This window comes from Salvelinus fontinalis, chromosome 11 (assembly GCF_029448725.1).
Source record: "Salvelinus fontinalis isolate EN_2023a chromosome 11, ASM2944872v1, whole genome shotgun sequence".
Taxonomy (NCBI): domain Eukaryota; kingdom Metazoa; phylum Chordata; class Actinopteri; order Salmoniformes; family Salmonidae; genus Salvelinus; species Salvelinus fontinalis.
Window position 1 is genome coordinate 24,556,108 of NC_074675.1, and position 24,851 is coordinate 24,580,958.

The 24,851-nt window shown below is 41.4% G+C and overlaps 1 protein-coding gene across 1 annotated transcript in view; it reads right to left on the reverse strand.

Moving 5' to 3' along the window:
• Positions 1 to 1,005: 1,005 nt before the first annotated feature.
• The window catches only part of LOC129865355 (troponin I, slow skeletal muscle-like), a 46,107-nt gene continuing 22,261 nt past the window's right edge, over positions 1,006 to 24,851 (reverse strand). Inside the window, exons 2-6 of the mRNA XM_055938080.1 lie at positions 5,726 to 5,767; positions 3,803 to 3,934; positions 2,331 to 2,420; positions 1,862 to 2,038; positions 1,006 to 1,519 (exon numbers count right to left, since the gene is read on the reverse strand). Of these exons, the coding sequence (XP_055794055.1) occupies positions 1,439 to 1,519; positions 1,862 to 2,038; positions 2,331 to 2,420; positions 3,803 to 3,934; positions 5,726 to 5,767 (522 nt within the window). The 3' untranslated portion in view covers positions 1,006 to 1,438. The remainder of the gene's footprint in view (positions 1,520 to 1,861; positions 2,039 to 2,330; positions 2,421 to 3,802; positions 3,935 to 5,725; positions 5,768 to 24,851) is intronic.

Consider the following 24,851-nt stretch of genomic DNA (forward strand, 5'->3'; position numbering starts at 1 on the left):
TTGTAAATATAAACAAAATTGATGTAGTGCCTCCGTTTCCAACAACACATTACAATACAGCATGTCGATCGTTTTAGAGCCTCTGTCAGACACTGCAAATGTTTACCCCGATCACATTTGCCTTGACCATTTTCCTATCAGCACAGGCAAACGTGTCTCACGCCAAAGAGAGCCGTGGAAAGGGTTAGGTCCTTTATCACAGAAAAACAATAACAACCCGTCACTGCCATATAAAAATGAATGCATATTTGCTGAAGCATGCTGCTTGACTTCCCTCACCCTTTGTGCCCCTATGGCAGGTTACACACCTATGTGTGCCTCTGTACCATCTGTATGATCTGCAGAGAGGATGCGTTATTCCATACTGCCCTTCCTTTCCTCTAGCCACCTCTTTCTCTGCCAAAACATTGCCTCCCCTCTCCAATACAGCACTATGGACTTAGACACTCTTATGACTGGTTTTATAGGTCATTTATAGCAGCATATTGGTCGCAGTATGGTACCCATTTTAGAAAGCTCTTATGTTTATGTCTGCTGAATTCAACCAGTTTCGGTCGCTTTAATGACTTCAAGGTGTAATTCACCTGAGCTACACAACTACTCAAACGTCTCCTTACTTTGCAAGGAGTCTTTGGCCCAGGGAGGACTGTGATCATCATGCTAATTGCTGACTTTGGCATTGATAACCAAAGGCCAGAGAGAGTGAGTGATACCTCCCAGGTATCATTTGTAAGCACAAGCCAGCCACAGGTCAACTTTTAAATGGAAGGGTAATGTTTTAACACACCCTAGTGGTGATAGGAATGAACTGAAAATGGCAACCTTGGTTAAACAGTCCAACTGCTTGTCTATAGCGTCACCCACAGGCTAAAAGGAGAACTGCTCTTGAAAAGCCAAAACTACACATTGAGTGGCTTATCCATGTTATAAACAGCATCTACGCTGTATGTGTATTTAATATTTGCATATTGCAATATGACAAAGGTAAACAACATGAAAGACGACTAACTTCATCATATTTTTTTTTAATCAGCAATATTGGCAGACACACAGATATTAACCCAAAACAGAATCATTGATGTTTTAATAACAAACTGGAATTGAATATTTACAAAATGAACTAATATGATGAGTATATTACGTTGTTCCACATTGTACTATTTTCTCTTTATAGGAATCTAAATCAAACACGACGTCGAAAAATAATTATCCAAAGTAGCCGACACTAAATCGTTTTTAACAAAAATATTGATTAGTTCCCACAGTCAAAATAGTTCCCATAGTCTTTAGTGTAAAATACCTCAAACTTGCTACTTTCGTCCGAAAACACACAATCTCACTGCAAAAATATATTTTCATGAAAATCCTACATATGAATTAGTAAACAATCAGGTAATGCAGCCACAGATCTCTACAGAGCCAGTGTATTTCAACTGTTTCAGCTATTGAAAAGCTTCTTCCTGCCCTCCATTCCAGACATGGACTCCACATTCTTACGCCAGTCACCCGGGTCCGCTTTCTGCGAAGAGAATGGACAGTAACCTTTATTTTACCGGGAAGGTCAATTAAGAAAAACATCTTATTTACAATGACGGCCTGGTTACCATGGTCACATACAGTATGGATGATCAAACACGACCCGGACACGGCAACAAGACCAGTGAACTCTGTATCTTGATCAGTATCATTTGAATCAAATCTTTACTAAATGTGTTGAATTATTTGGACTAAGTACCCATTGGTACCACATGTTTGTGTACTAAGTACCAAGGAAATACAATACCAGCTGAAACTGCGCTGTAAACTATAACATTACCTGACGCCATTGCATGACTTTTTATTCTAAACTTCCTAGTCTTACCTCCTCTTCCTTCTTGTCCTTCTTGACTGTCTTCAGGTTGGACTTAAAGTCTGACTTGGAGCTGAGTTTGGCCTCAGTCAAAGCCCCCAGCATAGCATCGGCAGACTTCTTGACCCTCTTGAGGTTAGGTCGCTTCCCCCCCTTCAGCTCGGTGATCTTTGCATTCAGGTCCGCGAGCTGAGATACAGAAAAAAGGTTCACTCTCCTGTACCCTTATCAGCCAAGCATGTTGCCATTTATGGTCTTGGCATTTCAATGAAAATCAAAATGCTTTTATTTGAAAAAGAATGCATTTTGTGGCACTTTTGGAACTTCCAGAATATTGAAGTCACCAATAGAAGTCAGTATAAAAATAGTTATCTTCAACGAAATACACTTTGAGGCACTTTCATAGATGTCAGGTAACTTCAGGTAACTGTCCTGAGTCTGACAGTGTAAACTCATTTAATTTACATTACAAAAAGCAAACCTCTTTCTCATTCTTGAGTACTTTGGCTTCGATATCGTATCGTGCCTCGTCCACTGTGTCACATTTCCTGTGCAGTTCCTTACAGAGCTCCTGTGAAGAAAAAAGACTCAGTCATCTATAAGCCACCAAGGACTGTTGAAAAAGTACTGTGGGAGGATGCATCAAACAGTCTACAAAAGCCACCTCTTTAAAATTCCATTCACTCATCAATGAGACAGGTAGAAGGGCGCTACAATTTGTATTTATTTTGACACGTCTAAACAAAAAAGGAGATGGTGTTCTTTACCAACAGCGTGCCAGGGAATAAATCCTGACAACGTAAGCTTGGATGGCTACTATCTGCGCACCAAATAGCACCTTATTTCCTACTACCTTTGACCAGAGCCAGAGATGGGCAAATATACTATCTTGCTACAATAAAAAAATACTCTAAAGACCAATGTATCAAAATAAAAGAGCAAATACTTCTGCAAAGTATTGTATTTAATCAAAATACAGTTATTTGAGGTATTTTCAAAATTCATCTGCAAGTACAATATTTGGGCCGACCAACCACTGCTCCCGCACATTGGCTAACTGGGCTACCTGCATTGTGTCCCGCCACCCACCACCCGCCAACCCCTCTTTTACACTACTGCTACTCTCTGTTCATCATATATGCATAGTCACTTTAACCATATCTACATATACATACTACCTCAATCAGCCTGACTAACCAGTGTCTGTATGTAGCCTCGCTACTTTTATAGCCTCGCTACTGTATATAGCACGTCTTTTTACTGTTGTTTTATTTCTTTACTTACCTATTGTTCACCTAATACCCTTTTTGCACTATTGGTTAGAGCCTGTAAGTAAGCATTTCACTGTAAGGTCTACTACACCTGTTGTATTCGGCGCACGTGACAAATAAACTTTGATTTGATTTGATATTTGGTTGTTTATTTACCTTAGTTGAATGCACTGACTGTAAGTTACTCTGGAGAAGAGTGTCTGCTAAATGAGCAAAATGTAAATGTTTATGTAAAAAGAAACAATCGCAAAGCACACTGGGTATTCGTTTTGGCCTTGTTTCGTGGGGAGGAGCTTATTAGAATAATTCCCTGCAAGTGTTCATTTTTACATTTACATCTTGGTCATTTACCAGACACCTTTATCACACCATAGTGCCATCAGACTTCTGATACCAATGCAGGGTGAAAGGGGGTAAACAAATTGTAAACTACTATAAAAAAATGGTATAGAAAAGTATTTTGTATTTTGCAAAATAAAAATACAGATCTCAAAAGTACTGTATCTTGTTACAAAATACATTGAATTGTAGTTCAGGCCAGTGAAATACAAATTGAAATACACATGTCAAAACATGTAACAGAAATACTGCTCATCTGTGTCCAGAGCCATATACACCCTGGACAATAGAAGTGCACTATATAGGTACTTGAACGTTGGGCCTTAGCGTTATGTAAGCGTACCTGAAGCTCTTGCACAGATAGGCCGGAGAGTTTCAGCGGTGGTACTCTCTCGTTCAAGGTGCTCTCCCTCTCTGTCACCTTGTTGCTTTGCTCCTGGACCAGCAAGACCCCAGCTTTCTTCAGTAGTTTTTGCTGTAAGGAAACATGACTGAACACCTTAATGATAACACAATACAATTCATAGTTTAAATGACGTACAAAATAGTCTGTTTTCAAGTGTTTTTGAACTTGTACTTATTATTGCAATTAGTTTTGGCGAACATGATTTTCTAGGCACTTGTATGTTGTTGTTGTTGTTGTTGTTGTTGTTGTTGTTGTTGTTGTTGTTGTGTGTACAGTTGTAGGATCTTCATTTGATAATTCTTTGGTGCTGAGAATTTTGTGATTTACGTAAATTCACTGAAAACCCACTCTAGCACACAGTTATATTAACAGTATTGCACTTTTCATCTAACCTAATTTTGGCAAGGTAATAGCCTAACCACCTATCAAGCAACATTATGGACTAAAGCAGGGGTGTCAAACTCATTTTGCCCGTATTCAGTCTCCAATGAGGTCCGGGGCGGCCTCACTAAAAATGTGTTATATTTTCACACCGTCAAAATGTGGAAAAAAATTGTCCTCTATCCATAGTTTTTTTATTGGATTTGTCCCCCCCCCCCCCCCCCCCCCCAAAACATATTTCCATGACATAGACTGACCAGGTGAATCCAGATTAAAGCTATGATCCCTTATTGATGTCACTTCAATCAGTGTAGATGAAGGGGAGAAGACAGGTTACATAAGGATTTTTAAGCCTTGAGACACTTGAGACATGGATTGTGTGTCATTCAGAGGGTGAATGGGCAAGACAAATATTTAAGTGCCTTTGAACGGGGTATGGTAGTAGGTGCCAGGTTTGAGTGTGTGAAGAAATGCAACGCTGCAGGGTTTTTCACGCTCAACAGTTTCTTGTGTGTATAAATAACGGTCCACCACCCAAAGGACATCCAGCCAACTGTGGGAAGCATTGGAGTTAACATGGGCCAGCATCCCTGTAGAACGCTTTTGACACCTTGTGGAGTCCATGCCCCGATGAGTTGAGGCTATTCTGTTCTGTATGCTCAGTGTATATAATATACACTACCGTTCAAAAGTTTGGGGTCACTTGGAAATGTTCTTATTTTTGAAAGAAAAGCACATGTTTTTGTCCATTAAAATAACATCAAATTGATCAGAAATACAGTGAAGACATTGTTAATGTTATAAATGGCTATTGTAGCTGGAAAAGGCATATTTCTTTGAGCCTGTAATCAAACACACAAACGCTGACGCGCCAGATACTCAACTAGTCTAAAGAAGGCCAGTTTTATTGCTTCTTTAATCAGAACAACAGTTTTTAGCTGTGCTAACATAATTGCAATAGGCTTTTCTAATGATCAATGAGCCTTTTAAAATGATCCATTTGGATTAGTTAACACAATGTGCCATTGGAACACAGGAGTGGTGGTTGCTGATAATGGGTCTCTGTACGCTTATGTAGATATTCCATTAAAAATCAGCCATTTCCAGCTACAATAGTCATTTACAACATTAACAATGTCTACAATGTATTTCGGATCAATTTGATGTTATTTTGATGGACAAAAAAGTAGCTTTTCTTTCAAAAACAAGGACATTTCTGAGTGAACCCAAACTTTTGAACGGTAGCGTATATTTTTTTTGTACTCAAACCGCTCGCTGGCCGGTTTGGACATCCTTGTGGGCCGGATCCAGATTGTTTACTGTGACAATATACTGTAGGTCAAATTAAGATCCTACATCTGAACATGTATACTAGTCATATGCAGCCTGCTAAACATACATACAGTATGCTATCAGTACTATGAATACATTTTCTTGTTCACTTCCATACAGAAAGAAACTCCCACCAGACCGACCTACCTTCAGCAGTAACCTGCGGGTTGCTGAGTACTTTGTCTTTTTCTGAAAGAGAGATGAGACATTCCAGGTATATTATAGGCTCATTACAGTCACTAATCATGTTAGCACATCTTCATATGTAGGTAGGCTTATTCATTACAGTCACTGATGATGTTAGCCTATAGTCATATGTGGTCTCTATTACAGCGGCGCTACAGAGCATACAACCGCCTGTCTCTATTGATTAGGATGAGCTGTGGTTCCTAATGTAATAGAATGTAATGCTCCGCCACCAAATCACCAGACTTCATTGGAGCACAGTCTTAGAGAGCAATGGGCTCATTTCTACTGTGTATGTGGCTCGGTATTGATACCAAATTAATCCATCCGTGTTGATACTGCGACGGTGGTCTTGGGATCATTTGGATGATCATCAGTTAGCCTGAGACAAATGGCCTGGCGACACGACAATTACTCAGTAATTGCTGATAGATTATAACGTCTAACATGTTAAGTCCCACAAGCTGTTGCCAAGATGTCAGTGTGGCTATTCATAAGCATGACATGCTAACTGCCTGCATAGCATATGTATACAGTACCAAAATGACCATTACAAAGGTTTGATTGTGCAAAACAAAGCAAAGTAATGAACAAAAGGGCATTTTTAAGATATGAGGTACAACAAAGGGTATGAGGGGGGGGGGGGGAATATGTCCAAAACTGACTTACCGGTCTGTTTCAACATATTGCAAACCAAACAAACAAACAAACAAATCGAAAGAAGGCATTATTTTCTGTCCCATATTGACAACATTGCCATAGTTGGGTGATTGATTGAAAGACACAGAGTGTGACAGTCACAGACTCACCCCTCAGACATGGCTGTTCTGGTTTATGAGTACTGCTGGGGAGCCAACATAGTTGTGGTCAGAGGTTTATTGGCAGAACATTCCCAACACTAGACATCATATGGAAAGTATCAGAGATGTAAGAGTCAATGTGTCGTACTAGGAACAATTATCACTTATGAAAATAATGTAATAGGTAACATCACACATGTATTAGACTTGTGATTAGTATGGGATACAGTAAAAAAAAAAAATATCACTCTTATCATAGAAGTTATTGGAAAAAACAGTTGTGATTATCTGGGTGATAATCAAGGTCCCCCACAAGGTCCTCATGTCCTGACTTAGATAAAAGAGGCTGACCTTGGCTCTCTTATTACCCAGAGAACAGGGGTTGACTGTCAGGGTTAACAGGGTCCTTGGATGGAATTGTCCGATGATAGAAAACGATGAAGGAGAAAAAGGTTTAAATACTCAAGATCTTTTTTTTATTTCCCCTTACATTTTCTCAGGATTTCTCCTCTCCCCTCAAGTGTGTGGTGCTATACCCTTGAGCCATTATCACCTTTGGTGCTAGCATGAGCTACTGTGCAAGGGGACATTTTGACCGACCAAGGGCATTGTTGCAGTATATGCTGCACCGGGCCACCAAATAACTGAGGTCCATTGAGTAAAAAGGCTGTCTGCTTTAATGTCACCATTGTGACATTACAAGGAAAGATCAAACTTGTGACCTTTCCGGTGGCATGCTGTTCTACTGGTAGAGAAGCCTTATTAGCCCCCAGTGTTAAAATAAACCCTCTTGGCTCCTTACACTAAAGTAGAGACACGCGTGTGAACGGACCCAGGCTCACACACACACACACACACACGCACGTCTCAGGTTGCCCTCTCCTGCCACTGAGTAACGGTGGGAGGGGACTCAAAATCAATGCTCCATTTTACAACCAAGCAGGTCAAACACCATTAAAATACAATTTTATAACAAGAATTACTCATTGTAAATATGCGCAAAGATATGAGGTGTGACTGGTTAAGCGTTAACACACTAGCCCCAATGAGGTAAACACAAACCATACACACTGCTGGCAACTACTGACACTTAATCTGTTTGTATCGTTAATTTACAGGAAATAATCCCTGAAAAGCGAACACATTTCCTATTTGAACAATGTCAACCCAAATTCTACTTTACATGGCAGATTGCTATCGACAACGGTCTTAACCAAAAAATAACATATACTTGAAACATTCAAAAGACCTATCTGCTTTAATTGCTCTCACATATTTCTCAGAATATTATTTGCCTTCTTAGACTGAGCCGAGACGATCGGATAACTTACCTTTAAAAGAGAAGCCAATCAGAGAGTGAACGTGTGGCAGTGATGTTGTGCAGGAAAAAGCGGTTTATGATTTATTTTGAATGATTGATTTATGGCTTCTGCTGCCTCATGTGAATGGCTCTCTAAAATAGGGCCCCTTAATACGCCTCCCTAACACACATTGGCTACATTATGATCATCATGTGTGTGTGTGTGTGTGTGTGTGTGTGTGTGTGTGTGTGTGGACCCTGCCCTTCCGTGTCCTCAACCCTTGAATCACTGCCCTGATATAGACATAAAGTGGCACAATGGCACTTTACTTTGATATGTAGAAGAGTTATATGAGGACGGCTCATAATAATGTCTGGAACAAAGTTTTAATGGGGATTGTACTATACTGTAGTTTTTACTGTAGTGTTACTCAGGACTGTACTATATTGTAGTATTTACTTTTCATTTGATTATGTTTTACATAGAAGTGGAGGCTTTCTCCTTCAGGAAAGATACTGGAGAAATACAAAAATAAAATTAAAGCTTTTAAACATTGTATGCATTCACATGTGGGCTCCTGAGTGGCACAGCGGTCTAAGACACTGCATCTCAGTGCAAGAGGTGTCACTACAGTCCCTGGTTTGAATCCAGGCTGTATCAGTTTGGCCGTGATTGGGAGTCCCATAGGGCGGTGCACAATTGGCCCAGTGTCGTCCGGGTTTGGCCGGGGTAGGCCGTCATTGTAAATAAGAATTTGTTTTAACTGACTTGCCTAGTTAAATGCCTAGTTAAATAAAGATTACACACACATTACATAGCGTTGGGTGGAATGTAGCGACAGAAGTCTATCAGAGTACTTGGGGGCGTGGCTTTCTTATTGTTCTTTTTGGCCACCCGTGAGAGTGAATTTCATCCTATGTGTTCTGTTCTGTTCAATTTTTTCTAATTTTGATGATTGAATGTTCTTTACCAGCACTGATTCTTAAATGATATCGGCGTCTAATTGATGTACAGTTGAAGTCGGAAGTTTACATACACCGTAGCCAAATATATTTAAACTCAGTTTTTCACAATTCCTGAAATTTTATCCTAGTCGAAATTTCCTGTCTTAAGTCAGTTAGGATCACCACTTTATTTTAAGAACATGAAATGTCAGAATAATAGTAGAGAGAATGATTTATTTCAGCTTTTATTTCTTTCATTACATTCCCAGTGGGTCAAATACTCAATTTGTATTTGGTAGCATTGCCGTTAAATTGTTTAACTTGGATCAAACGTTTTGGGCAGCCTTCCACAAGCTTCCCACAATAAGTTGGGTGAATTTTGGTGCATTCCTCCTGACAGAGCTGGTGTAACTGAGTGAGGTTTATAGGCCTCCATGCTCGCACACGCCTTTTCAGTTCTGCAAACAAATATTCTATAGGATTGAGGTCAGGACTTTGTGATGGACACTCCAATACCTTGACATTGTTGTCCTTACGGCATTTTGCCACAACTTTGGAAGTATGCTTTGGGTCATTGTCCATTTGGAAGCCCCATTTGCGCCCAAGCTTTAACTTCCTGACTGATGTCTTGAGATGTTGCTTCAATATATCCACATAATTTCCCTTCGTCATGATGCCATCTAGTTTGTGAAGTGCACCAGTCCCTCCTGCAGCAAAGCACCCCCACAACATGATGCTGCCACCCCCGTGGTTCACGTTTGGGATGGTGTTCTTTGGCTTGCAAGCCTCCCCCCTTTTCCTCCAAACACAACGATGGTCATCATGGCCATCAGACCAGAGTGTGCTCCAGTATTGAAGGTGCTGTTCAACCTGGTCTGCCAAATGCTCTTTGTTTCATCAGACCAGAGGACATTCCTCCAAAAAGTACAATCTTTGTCCCCATGTGCAGTTGCAAACCGTAGTTTGGCTTTTTTATGGCGGTTTTGGAGCAGTTGCTTCTTCCTTGCTGAGCGGCCTATCAGGTTATGTCGAATATAGGACTCATTTTACTGTGGATATAGATACTTTGGTACCTGTTTCCTCCAGCATCTTCACAAGGTCCTTTGCTGTTGTTCTGGGATTGATTTACACTTTTCGCACCAAAGTGCGTTCATCTCTAGGATACAGAAAGCGTCTATTTCCTGAGCGGTATGACGGATGCGTGGTCCCATGGTGTTTATACTTGCGTACTATTGTTTGTACAGATGGACGTGGTACCTTCAGGCATTTCGAAATTGCTCCTAAGGATGAACCAGACGTGTGGAGGTCTACAATTTTTTTCTGAAGTCTTGGCTGATTTCTTTTGATTTTCCCATGATGTCAAGCAAAGAGGAACTGAGATTGAAGGTAGGCCTTGAAATACATCCACAGGTACACCTCCAATTGACTCAAATGATGTCAATTAGCCTATCAGAAGCTTCTAAAGCCATGACATCATTTTCTGGAATTTTCCTAGCTGTTTAAAGGCACAGTCAACTTAGTGTATGTAAACTTCTGACCCACTGGAATTGTGACATAGTGAATTATAAGTGAAATAATCTGTCTGTAAACAATTGTTGGAAAAATGACTTGTGTCATGCACAAAGTAGATGTCCTAACCGACTTGCCAAAACTATAGTTTGTCTTCAAGAAATGTGTGGAGTGGTTGAAAAACGAGCTTTAATAACTCCAACCTAAGTGTATGGAAACTTCCGACTTCAACTGTACGTACTGTGATATTAAAGCCATCCATTGATTAGATCACCATTTGGTTACTGTATTGTAACCAGCTAATGTGAAAGTTTTATGTGAAGAAAGTGTTTATGAGTCATTATTTTATGTTATGGAACCAACTTAATATCTTGATTAAGTCATTCCAAAGTGAAAAATCTTCTTGGTACAACATGGAAAAATATTTGTTGTACATACAGTATAATTTAGTTTGTATTTATGTTATTTATTACGTTTAACCAAAGCAGAAAAGTAGGTTGAGTGTTGAAAGAACGTGTTTTTTTTCATTTGATAAAATCAAAATAATTTTTTACAATGTGTATAATACTCCCAAGATCAGTTTCAAAGACAACAAAGCCTTATGATGCTCTCATGGTCAGGTGCGGCAGCTATAAAAGCACATAATTGTTTAACTGAGCATTTTATGGAGCTGTCTGACACTATGATTCAGTGGAGCCATGCAGCCAGGGGCTCTGGCTTGTAAATGAGAACACATTGAGCTCAGTAGCGCAGGCCTAATTACAGGTGGATATTACTCTGGGTAATGTAATGGCCAACTGCGCCACTTACTTCAGTGTAGTGTAGTCTTGGGCCTGGTGGTAGGACGGATGGTACTCTCTAGGTAACTACTGTATCTCTCTATTTAGAGATCTGAGTCAAGTTAGTGGCGTCCAGCACACGTGAGAAAATCAGAGGGTGCAGGGACAGGCCATTTCTTGGCATATGACACAGAGAAATGTGTGGTGTGATATACACACCCACACATGCACACAGGTATGCAGCACTCACAAAACCCTCCCACCCATACACACATCGGGCACTATCCACACACACACAATGCCCACTGTTCCATGCTCTAAAATAGCTGGGGTTGATGTCACTGCTGCATAGTGATGCACACACAGTAACTCGATATGTCTCACGGTGCTGTTTTCCATGAGACTGAGTAAGCGTTCCAAATATCACCCTATTCCCTACATGGTACACTACTTTTCACCAGGGCCCATAGCTCTGGTCAAACGTTTTGCACTATGTTGGGAATAGAGTGCCATTTGGGATGAAGCCTAAATGTGCCCCAGTATTTAAGGTGCTGTTCAACCTGGTCTGCCACGTGCCCTTTGTCACACATCTAATTTTAGAGGTTAATCCGTCATAAACAGATAGCAAACACTTGGGTCTTAGGGCCTTAAACTTGAAGCAGGCAGGTGGGCAAGCAGGCAGGCATTATTAATTAATAATCCATTCAGCGAGGAATCAGAGCGATTTGAGGTGCTGTCACGTGTCCTTAGTGCCACAGTGGAGTCCTCAACACTATTTTCAATGGGCTGTATGTGTGTTACCATCACAATGACCTCCCTGCTGCATTTGTCGATTGAGAGAATGCTTGTCATTATACGGGATAACTCGCCTATTATGCCGTTTTCAAAACAACTGGGAACTCGGAAATATTCAACTTCAGTGTGTTCAAGACAACTGGGAACTCGGAAATATTCAACTTCAGTGTGTTCAAGACAACTGGGAACTCTGGAAAAAAATGAGCTGGGATGAGAAAAATATATTTTTAAACGGTCCTCCAACTCGGAATTCCAAGTCCATAACTCGATCCTCTTTCTAGAGCTCCGACTTCCCAACCTGAAGATCACCGATGTCATGTTTTTACCTCGTTTTTTTTCTTTCTCTCGTTCCCAGTTGTCTTGAACGCACTAACCGTTAACCGTGAGGATAATACGACAATATGAGTCCTCAGGAATGAACTGATGCCCACTGAGATTCTTGCATAATTTCTAGAGCAGGGGTGTCAAACTCATTCCATTAAAGGCTGAGTGTCTGCAGGTTTTTTGTTTTTTCCTTTCAATTAAGACCTCGACAACAACGTGAGGGGAGTTCCTTATTAATTAATAACCGCCATCAATCAAGTACAAGGGTGGAGCGAAAACCAGCGGGCACTCGGCCCTCCGTGGAATGAGTTTGACACGTGTTCTAGAGGAAGATGACAATATATAGCCTACACCATGGGTATGCAACTCTTACCCTACGAAGTCTGGAACCTGCTGGTTTTCTGTTCTACCTGTTAATTAATTGCACCCACCCGGTGTCTCAGGCCTAAGTCCCTGATAAGAGGGGAACAATGACAAAATGCAGAGAAACGTGCTTCGAGGTCCAGAGTCGAGTTTGACGGGCCCTACACCATGCATGCCGTGTTCAGTAGGGATACACGCTGCATACAGGATCTGATCATAAAAATGCATATTGAGAAACTATGAACTTTGTCCTATATCTGCTGAAGTACGACCAACCAAATAAAGGAGTGGGAGGAAATAATTACTTATTTTGAAAGAAGAGATCTATGCCTTCCAACAGATTTCATTCATCAATCCGAAAACTAAACAAAATACGACTCATTTTCCCTATTTGGTTTAGTAATGGTAGTTAATACCAGGGTGAAAGGAAATACTGCCCTACAGCCAATTGGTTTATGCAAATTAGCTGCAGTAATAATATAATTTAACAACCCTCCCCCCACTCAACTCCACTCTCCCTCTGCATACCTTAGACATGAGTAGTGTGGTTCTACTTTTAATTCGATTGGATTTACATAAAGAGTTTTCCATTAACAGGGTCCCCAACGAGCCTTCACAGATAGCGTCAACTACTCCCCAATGCCCACATTGCTAATAAAGCCTGGGGACGTCACTCCTCTGTCTGTCTGTATCCAGTTCAATCGCCATCATGGCTGCCTAGGCCTTTGGACAATGGACCCACTTACACTGAATCAAGTATTGCACTATTATCAACACACGACACATGATACAATGGATATTATTGTTGCTGTTATAGAAGGTATCCGAGGACGCAAGCAATTGAAGCTGTGGAACATGATTCATGAGATTCATGCATTAGGCCCAAATCAGTTACAGTTCTACTCGACACGATGGTACATGAATGGTTATGTCACTAGTTTCAAATTGCCATTACTTTGTAGTGTCAGATTTGAAACAAGGTGAGAAAGACAGAAGACCGAAGTTCCCATGTCAAGAATCCTGTTTATCATAACAAGTACACGCTATTAATCATCTTGTGGTCGATACAGGTCCTTCTTCATCATCTTCAAGTTCACTGAAGAGCTAAAGTTTATTCTCAGTCTACACCCCATCATATTACTATTTTGTGCTCAATCAATGTCTTGAAGTAAACAACCTTTATTTTGCCTTTAGTGTTTTCTCCACCCTCACTCTTCAGCGCTTCTGTTCAGTCACAGAGGGGGGCATATTGTTTAACACGGATGAAAGCTCTTGAGGCTGGATAGGGAGTTACTGCTCTGCAGGAAAAGAACCGAGAGACGCGGCTCGCTGCTATCTTTTGACATACTTTGTACAGAGTTGAAGTATTTTTTTTTCTGAACTGGGTCAATTTCAAACATACTCTCCTCCGCCTATCACGTCCTGTACAGCCCTGTATCAACATTGACGGTCTCTCAGACTGACCTAAAAACAACTCCTAAAGGACGCAATGATTCAAAGACACGAGGCCACGCTATCAAATATTTACCAAATCGCTGTACCAATCACCACACAAGGGGCATGTTTGGCATAAGGCTTTTGAAAAGCATCTGTGCACTGTGTCGGCTCCTCTCTAGTCTCCACTCCCTCCGAATAGGGGGAAATGTAGAAAAAGGGAAACTGTTTCCCATTCTTCTCATGGCCTGAATTCAGTTGAATGAATATTTAGGGCAGTATATAATTTTTTCTTTCAAAGTGGAGGGATGCAAGCTACAATTCATCCAATGTGGGGATCATGAGAGGCTATTTGCATTTAACAATAATAACTAATCTTGCCAACACATGCATGGGCAAACTCACCACACACCAATGACTTAAGCTTTAAAAACCCAATTCCACTACGCTGACAATTAAAGGTGCTTTTTTTGCTCTATGCATTTTAGAATGACTTTTACTCAGAATCCATTTGAAATGTTTCTCAAAAGCGAGAAGGGAAACATACAGCGTAAAGACTCCCTAGAGGCCTATTCAATAACAGCCAATGCCATTCATTGGTGTGCGAGTCAACAAACATGATATTCAGTAAATAGCAACAATGGATGACATTCAATGTAATGTTATGCTACACAGCAACTTATCCAGTGTTAAATTTAACACTGGGCCAGTGTCTATGTAATAACACTGTTAGTGTTAAATTAACACTGCTTAGCGCTGACTCTGTTACACTTGTCAGTGTCAAGGAATGAACACTTTAAGTGTTACACAATAACACCTCATATGGTATTTTGTAACACTAGGAAGTGTATTTACTTGACACCCATGGTGTCATGCAATAATGCCTTGTTGTATTTTTAACCATTACAAAGAGATCTTACACTTTTGACAACCATGTTGGATTAAGAACGTTTCTTGAATGGCACACGGTCTTAAGCAAGCATTTTCAAAACTTCAGAGCTGTCCACAAACATAACGAATCGATACCTGGCATAACCATAGACCACTTAAACTGGTGCACCACTTCTACTCGCGTTTGGCCAAAAACAACAAGTTGATAGCCACGCCCCCACTGAGCCATACTTTCGCCACCCATGACTGTATTTGTTAGTAACAGAGACGTGGTTGTTGAATTCATGCAACATTCAGAACCCTTGCCTTTTTCCACATGTCGTTATGTTACAGACTTATTCTAAAATGGATTAAAACATTTTTTTTTATCCTCATCAATCTACACACAATACCACATAACAACGAAGCAAAAACAGGTTGTTAGAAATGTTTGCACATTTCATTAAAAATAAAACACAGAAATATTACATTTACATAAGTATTCAGACTCTTTACGCAGTACTTTGTTGAGGCACCTTTGGCAGCGGTAACAGCTTTGAGTCTTCTTGGGTATGACGCTACAAGCTTAGCACACCTGCATTTGGATAGTTTCTCCCGTTCTTCTCTGCAGATCCTCTCAAGCTCTGTCAAGTTGGATGGGGAGCATTGCTGCACAGCTATTTTCAGGTCTCTCCAGAGATGTTTGATCGGGTTCAACTCCGGGCTCAGGCTGGGCCACTCAAGGACATTCAGAGACTTGTCCCGAAGCCACTCCTGCGTTGTCTTAGCTGTGTGCTTAGGGTCGCTGTCCTGTTGGAAGGTGAATCTTGTCCCCAGTCTGAGGTCCTGAGCGCTCTGGAGACAGTTTTCATCTAGGATCTCTCTGTACTTTGCTCCATTCATCTTTCTCTCGATCCTGACTAGCCTCCCAGTCCCTGCCGCTGAAAACATCCCCACAGCATGATGCTGTCACCACCACGCTTCACCGTAGGGATGGTGCCATATTTCCTCTAGACGTGACACTTAGCATTCAAGCCAAAGAGTTCAATCTTGGTTTCATCAGACTAGAGAATCTTGTTTCTCATGCTCTGAGTCTTTTAGGTGCCTTTTGGCAAACTTCAAGCGGGCTGTCATGTGCCTTTTACTAAGGAGTGGCTTCCGTCTGGCCAATCTACCATAAAGGCCTAATTGGTGGATTGATGCAGAGATGGTTGTCCTGCAAGTTTCTCCCATCTCCACAGAGGAACTCTGGAGCTCTGTCAGAGTGACCATCAGGTTCTTGGTATACTCCCTGACCAAGGCCCTTCACCCCAGGTTTCTCAGTTTGGCTTTGTGGCCAACTCTAGGAAGAATCTCGGTGGTTCCAAACTTCTTCCATTTAAGAATGATGGAGGCCACTTTGATCTTGGGGACCTTCAATGCTGCAGACATTTTTTGGTACCCTTCCCAAGATCTGTGCCTCGACACAATCCTGTCTCATCGCTCTACGGACAATTCCTTCAACCTCATGGCTTGGTTTTTGCTCTGACGTGCACTGTGGGACCTTATATAGACAGCCTTTTCAAATCATGTCCAATCAATTGAATTTACCACAGGTGGACTCCTATGAAGTTGTAAAAACAGCTCAAGGATGATCAATGGAAACAGGATGCACCTGAGCTGAATTTTGAGTCTCATAGCAAAGGGTCTGAATACTTATGTAAATAAGGTATTTCTGTTTTTTATACATTTGCAAACATTTCGAAAAACCTGTTTTTGCATAGTCGTTATGGGGTATTGTCTGTAGATTGATGAGGGAAATGTTTTATTTAATCCAATTTAGAATAAGGCTGTAACGTAACAAAATGTGTAAAAAGTCAAGGGGTCTGAATACTTTCCGAATGCACTGTATTTCATAATGCCTTACTTGGATGGACAAATTTTGCCCATACACAGTGATGTTAGGAACCTTGTGGATTATATGCCACATTACAGATGTGTAATTTCTATTGGAATCCAGCCAACAGTTGGACTTTTTAGTCAACCACAACCTGCATTCAGGATGATTGTCAGGGTTAGAAAAATTGTGAGGAGACTACCTAAACCATTTAAACTGGAACAACCATTTCAGTGCAATAAATCTAACTAACAGAATGGATTAGTTTAGAATAATGTATGCTATTTATCTTAGTGTGTCAGAAAATTAATCAATCAATCAATGAACATGCAAGAACACAGATATTAAAAACAATCCAACAAAAATTCTACCTGCAGTAGAGCATGCTGGGGAATCTGATAATGATGGGAGCGGCTTTGATGGGAACGTTTTACTCTCCCCAGATGTAACACTGGCCAATTAATTAATTCTCTCGCTCTCTCTCTCTCTACCCAAGCTGCTACTGATCTCTGACATGCATTACTCTCCTCGCCCACAAGGGAGAAGCTTTTCACGACTGATCACATACGGAGGGAGAAAATAGATGACGCAATGGTTCCAAATGAGAGGACTCGTAAACATGTCACATACAGTTGTTAAAGATGATAATAGAGAAGGTGGAGCGTGACACACTGCAGTCCGCTACACAATGAATCCAATTCCCACACGTACATTGAAAACGGGGAGTGGAGGCATCTCTGACGCACGGAGTGGAGAATTCTCCCTCATCCAGCTAGAAGACATAATGCAACGTTAAATCCTCCGTCCATTTGACAGCATATTAAACTTCTGTTGCCAACGTTAGCGGTGCTTATTTATTGTGTTGCTGTAGACAGTTCCAGATCACCGTCACTCTAACTCTGTCTATGGTAAATGTGGGGGTGTATTGTATTGACAGTCTTTACTGCAGGGTTGACTGGTGAGACAGGCTGTTGACGTAGGTGACTAGTAGGAGGTGACATGGTTGTATCCAGCATTTCTTCTGTTGACATTCTACCGTCAAATAAGGTTTGCACTACAACCTGTTGTCTGCTGCACAGCTCTCTGCTTCTCCGCAAAGGTTATATTTCTGAACGATTTGACATTTTATCCATAATGATTTACGACATGGCCCCTACATAAGGACCATATCACACATCCGTAAGAAATTCATACATGTTAATACTAGTTTATGTAAACAACTTCAGGTTGTCTAAGGACAGATAGCACACCAACACTTTTGATAACCTGCATCCTCTTAGGCCCTATTCTGCTTCTACCCTACCTCCCTACTCAACCTAACCACCTCTTCCCAGTTGACTGGGACTGGTTTAACTACCTGTGTGTTGGGCCGGCCCTCCTTGTCCCGGGCAGGCTCAGCAGCCCTGATAAGATCCCGTGTGTCCTGTCATTGGGATTGTTGGGGCATGAGACAGGTTACGGTAGGATGAGACAGGTTACGGTAGGATGAGACAGGTTACGGTAGGATGAGACAGGTTACGGTAGGATGAGACAGGTTACGGTAGGATGAGACAGGGTGGCGGCGGAGTGTTTCTGAGTGACGGATTGGGTCATGAGAAGTACACACATGTCTCAGATTGGTCTGTCGGTTGGATGACCTCCATTGACCCTTGTGTGGGTTGCTGCGCTGCAGGCTGGGCGGATGACTACACATACCGCAGATAAAGGAGGATGGGCCTGTAAGGCGCCGGGCTACTGGGGGATGGGATAGGGGGGGTAGGGGGAGGAAGAGAGGAGAAGTGGGGAAAGACAATAAACAGAGTGCCCAGTACAGTCTATCTACCATTAATGTCAGATCAGGCATCTTGAGAAATGGACAGGCAGGCTACATCAAGCAATTTATTCTCCTGACTCCTGTCAATCTCTCTGTCCGGGATGTGGATTGTAAACACATACAGGATATACAGTACACCACTTCCTCAACTCTCTGAATAAATAAATACAAATTGTAAGAATTAAGGTTTGCTTGAGCGATTGCAATATTGTAATGCCTCATAATCCAATGTGAAAGTAGGGCATTTTCTCCCGAGTTGCTTCATAAACCCCTCTGGACACAAATACTGAAAAATACAACAAGAAATTAGCTCAATGTTTCATTGGGGTTAGAAACAAAAGGTGTTAGCTAATTAGCTTATAACCTCGAACAAATTGCTTTCTGTCTGCACAGATTGTACAGATATAAAAATACTGCTATTGTTGAAATATAATGTTGGATAAAGCACGTAGTGCATATGAGGATACCTACAGTGAATCTTATCAGTCCAACCATACATATCCCATTAGCCCGCAAGAGGACTTTGAACTCATTAATTGATTTTTAATTGGCTAAAGCTAAGCGGCGGACACAGTCACCACAAGACAGCTTACAGGAGAAACCTTCAATGCCACAACCTCAGACTATCAGGCTATTGTCCTACGCACGCACGCACGCGCGCACACACACGCGCGCAAACACGCACACACACACACACACGCACATCAACCCCCTCGGTGTACAATTGAATTGTGTTCTAATTGAGAGGTAGCAGGCACATGTCTCTGTCTCTCACTCACAGCCGGCCAGCCGGGATGGGATAATTACAGGACTACATACAGCTCTTTCCATGGCCCATGATCCCTAGCCCGGGATCTCCTGGGCTTATCTGGGAGTCAGGAGGGCCCTTTCATTTGTCAGCTCTGCCCTGACAGAAGAGAAGAGAGCAGAGGAGAGGAGCTGTGGCATTAAACAAAGCTTTATTATGTGCCTCTGATATAGCCAGAAATAAAGGGCTGTCTGCTGCAGCAGATCACAGATGCTGGCTGCTTTATTTCCACATTTATTATGTAGGCCTGCCTGCCATCTTGATAAGGGTATCTCATAACCCGCGCTAGCTAACGCACCGCCCGCCTTATCCAAGAGAGCTCCACTCTGCACTGCTTTGCTCCGCACACTGGAGCTGAACAATTTTGCAAGGAAGTCCTCAGTGGCTCAATCTGAAGTTTAATTTCAAGTAAATTTGGATATATGAATCTCCCTGAATGCTAAACCACTGCATCTGGCAGAGAGGTGAAATGTGATTGGGTGTAACAGAAGCGGGTATAGCTAGTATCTGATACTCCCAGGCCTGCTTTCAGAAGAGCTAGCATTCTAAGTTGAAGAGACGCTTCTCCTGCATTTTGATACAATCTCCGAGGATAAACATGAATATAAATTAGCTGATGAATGGGGTGAGTCATTGCAAAGCGATTATCACTATACACTCCTAGAAATAGTGGTGACTCGAGGAACCATGGAGATCCTCATTGCTAGTCAATGGTTCATCTTTGCAACTTTGGATTAGTTGAGGGGTTCTTGGAGGAACCTTTCATGTTTTTAATGTAGCAAAGGGTTCCTGGAGGAACCCTGGACTGGAGGTGTGGCTTAGTAGCGGCGTGATTTAAGATATATCCTTTTTAAACCAGCCATGGGAGTAAATGTCAATGCTGCTCATCTGTTCTGTTGTAATTGTCATCACATTTTAAGGTTGAATATTGACGGTTTTGTCATTTCAATGAGGTTACAGAGTAACTCTAGTGCCAAAGTTGGACTAGTTACCACTTTATTACAATACTTAATCATTAACATTATATTAGAATATGAATAAATATAAAAAAATGTCACTATGTAGTGTATGAATTTTTTACATGATGAACAGGAATTAAAGTTGCAGGTGGCCAAAAATAACTATCTGAAAGCCATGCCTCCAATAAGCCACGCCTACGATCTTCTGTTAGGCTGCGACCTCTACAATATATTATGAAAAAGGTAAAACATCTAACCCCTCCCATCACAAAAGGTTCCGGTTTGAACCTTTACACAGGGATTCCTCAAAGACCCTTTCAGAGGGGTTCCTAGAGAAACCTTTGTGAACTGGAAAGGTTCCCCTGTGTGGCAATTTTTAGAACACCAAAAGGTTTTTCCAGGCTCCTTTTCTTCTAAGAATGTATCCATAAGAGACCATTTAGTCCTATGGTACACACGTTGGCGTGTATTTTTATGAAATAATTGTTTTGGTTGACAGTAAGCCAGGTATTTGATACATAATAAAACATTTAAATAATACGTTATTACAGTAACTTACTGTAAAAAAAGGTACAGTATGTACCCGTAAATACCAAAGAAACATTGGTTTAACATTACATTACAGTAATGTTAGAATTTACGGTAACATACTGTACCTTATTTTACAGTAACTTACTGGTTCCAGTAAGTTACCGTTAAAACAACAGAATTGTTTTACAGTGTAGGTCTAGTAGTAATTGGGAGTTGTCAAATTGGCTGGTGCTGGAACATCTTTTGTTCGTCTGTAGTAATTTATCGGGGTAGTTTCTATGCAGTGCAGATTGGATGTCACTAATGATGAATGGGAGCTGTAAATATCATGCGGCGGGTCCCCTTTCACAACATTGGATCCTACTATTACAACGGATAACACCACCTACGGATGCTCTTTACATTTCTACCATTATGCCTTTATACATAGACTTGTATGTACAGTTGAAGTCAGAAGTGTACTTACACCTTAGCCAAATAAATGTATACTCAGTTTTTCACATTTCCTGACATTTGATCCTAGTAAAAATTCCCTGTCTTAGGTCAGTTAGGATCACCACTTTATTTTAAGAATTTGAAATGTCAGAATAATAGTAGAGAGAATGATTTCTTTCAGCTTTTATTTCTTTCATCACATTCAGGTTGTCTAAGGACAGATGGTATTTGGTAGCATTGCCTTCAAATTGTTTAACTTGGTTCAAACGTTTCAGGTAGCCTTCCACAAGCTTCCCACAATAAGTTGGGTGAATTTTGGCCTATTCCTCCTGACAGAGCTGGTGTAACTGAGTCAGGTTTGTAGGCCTCCTTGCTCACACACGCTTTTTCAGTTCTGCCCACAAATTCTCCATGGTATTGAAGTCAGGGCTTTGTGATGGCCACTCCAATACCTTAACTTTGTTGTCCTTAAGCCATTTTGCCACAACTTTGGAATTATGCTTGGGGTCATTGTTCATTTGGAAGACCCATTTGCGACCAAGCTTTAACTTCCTGACTGATGTCTTGAGATGTTGCTTCAATATATCCACATAATTCTCCTCCCTCATGATGCCATCTGTTTTGTGAAGTGCACCAGTCCCTCCTGCAGCAAAGCACCCCCACAACATGATGCTGCCACCCCCGTTCTTCACGGTTGGGATGATGTTTTTCGCCTTGCAAGCTTCCCCCTTTTTCCTCCAAACATAATGATGGTCATATGGCCAAACAGTTCTATTTTTGTTTCATCAGACCAGAGGATATTTCTCCAAAAAGTACGATCTTTGTCCCCATGTGCAGTTGCAAACCGTAGTCTGGATTTTTTTTTATGGCGGTGTTGGAGCAGTGGCTCCTTCCTTGCTGAGTGGCCTTTCAGGTTATGCCAATATAGGACTCGTTTTACTGTGGATATAGATACTTTTGTACCTGTTTCCTCCAGCATCTCCACAAGGTCCTTTGCTGTTGTTTTGGGATTGATTTGCACTTTTGGCAGCAAAGTACGTTCATCTCTAGGAGACAGAACGCGTCTCCTTCCTGAGCGGTATGACGGCTGCGTGGTCCCATGGTGTTTATACTTGCGTACTATTGTTTGTACAGATGAACATGGTACCTTCAGGCATTTGGAAATTGCTCCCAAGGATGAACCAGACTTGTGGAGGTCTACAATTTTGGCTGATTTCTTTTGTTTTTCTCATGATGTCAAGCAAAGAGGCACTGAGTTTGAAGGTAGGCCTTGAATTAAACTCAGCAAAAAAATGTATTTCAATTTTTCAGGACCCTGTCATTCAAAGATAATTCGTAAAAATCCAAATAACTTCACAGATCTTCATTGTAAAGTGCTTCCCATGCTTTTTCAATGAACCATGAACAATTAATGAACATGCACCTTTAATGAATACACTAACAGCTTACAGATGGAAGGCAATTAAGGTCACAGGTATGAAAAACTAGGACACTAAAGAGGCCTTTCTACTGAGTCTGAAAAACACCAAAAGAAAGATGCCCAGGGTCTCTGTGTTTTATTGCAATGTCCGTACTGTGAGACACCTAAGACAGCCCTACAGGGAGACAGGATGGACAGCTGATCGTCCTCACAGTGGCAGACCACGTGTAACAACACTTGCACAGGATCGGTACATCCGAACATCACACCTGCGGGACAGGTACAGGTTGTGAACAACAACTGCCTGAGTTACACCAGGAACGCAAAATCCCTCCATCAGTGCTCAGACTGTTTGCAATAGGCTGAGAGAGGCTGGACTGAGGGCTTGTAGGCCTGTTGTAAGGCAGGTCCTCACCAGACATCACCGGCAACAACGTCGCCTATGGGCACAAACCCACCGTCGCTGGACCAGACAGGACTGGCAAAAAGGGCTCTTCACTGACGAGTCGCGGTTTTGTCTCACCAGGGGTGATGGTCGGATTCGCTTTTATCGTCGAAGGAATGAGCGTTACACCTGTACTCTGGAGCGGGATTGATTTGGAGGTGGAGGGTCCGTCATGGTCTGGGGCGGTGTGTCACAGCATCATCGGACTGAGTTTGCAAGCAATCTCAAAGCTATGCGTTACAGGGAAGACATCATCCTCCCTCATGTGGTACCCTTCCTGCAGGCTTATCCTGACATGACCCTCCAGCATGACAATGCCACCAGCCATACTGCTCATTCTGTGCACGATTTCCTGCAAGACAGGAATGTCAGTGTTCTGCCATGGCCAGCGAAGAGCCCTAATCTCAATCCCATTGAGCACGTCTGGGACCTGCTGGATTGGAGGGTGATGGGTAGGGCCATTCCCCCCAGAAATGTCCAGGAACTTGCAGGTGCCTTGGTGGAAGAGTGGGATAACATCTCACAGCAAGAACTGGCAAATCTGGTACAGTCCTTGAGGAGATGCACAGCAGTACTTAATGCAGCGTGTGACCACACCAGATACTGACTGTTACTTTTGATTTTGACCCCCCCCCCCCTTTGTTCAGGGACACATTAGTCAATTTCTGGTAGTCACATGTCTGTGGAACTTGTTCAGTTTATGTCTCAGTTGTTGAATGTTGTTATGTTCATGCAAACATTTACACATGTTAAGTTTGCTGAAAATAAATGCAGTTGACAGTGAGAGGACATTTGTTTTTTTGCTGAGTTTTCATCCACAGTTACACCTCCAAGTAACTCAAATGATGTCAATTAGCCTATCAGAAGCTTCTAATTTTCTGTAATTTTCCAATCTGTTTAAAGGCACAGTCAACTTAGTGTATGTAAACTTCTGACCCACTGGAATTGCGATATAGTGAATTATAAGTGAAATAATCTGTCTGTGAACAATTGTTGGAAAAGTGACTTGTGTCATGCACAAAGTAAATGTCCTAACCGACTTGCCAAAACTATAGTTTGTTAACAAGAAATTTGTGGAGTGGTTGAAAAACGAGTTCTAATGACTCCAAGCTAAGTTTATGTAAACTTCCGGCTTCAACTGTATATATACAGTACCAGTAAGGTTTGGACACACCTACTCATTCAAGAGTTTGTTTTGTATTTTTACTATTTTTTACATTGTAGAATAATAGTGAAGTCATCAAAACTATGAAATAACACATATGGAATCATGTAGTAACCAAAAAAGTGTTAAACAAATAAAAATATATTTTATATGTTAGATTCTTCAAAGTGGTCACCCTTTGCCTTGACGACAGCTTTGCAGTCTCTTGGCATTCTCTCAACCAGGTTCGTGAGGTAGTCACCTGGAATGCATTTCAATTAACAGGCGTGCCTTGTTAAAAGTTAATTTGTGGAATGTCTTTCCTTCTTTATCTATTTGAGCCAATCAGTTGTTTGTGACAACGTAGGGGTGGGAAACAGAAGATAGAAAATATTTTACATTTCAACTCTGTCATTATGTATTTCGACACATTATGGTAGGTGGAAACATGGAACATAAAAACACATCAAGTCAAATACACAGCTGAATTAACTGTGTCCCAGGTAGGTAGAATACTGCATTGCATTCAGATGCCTC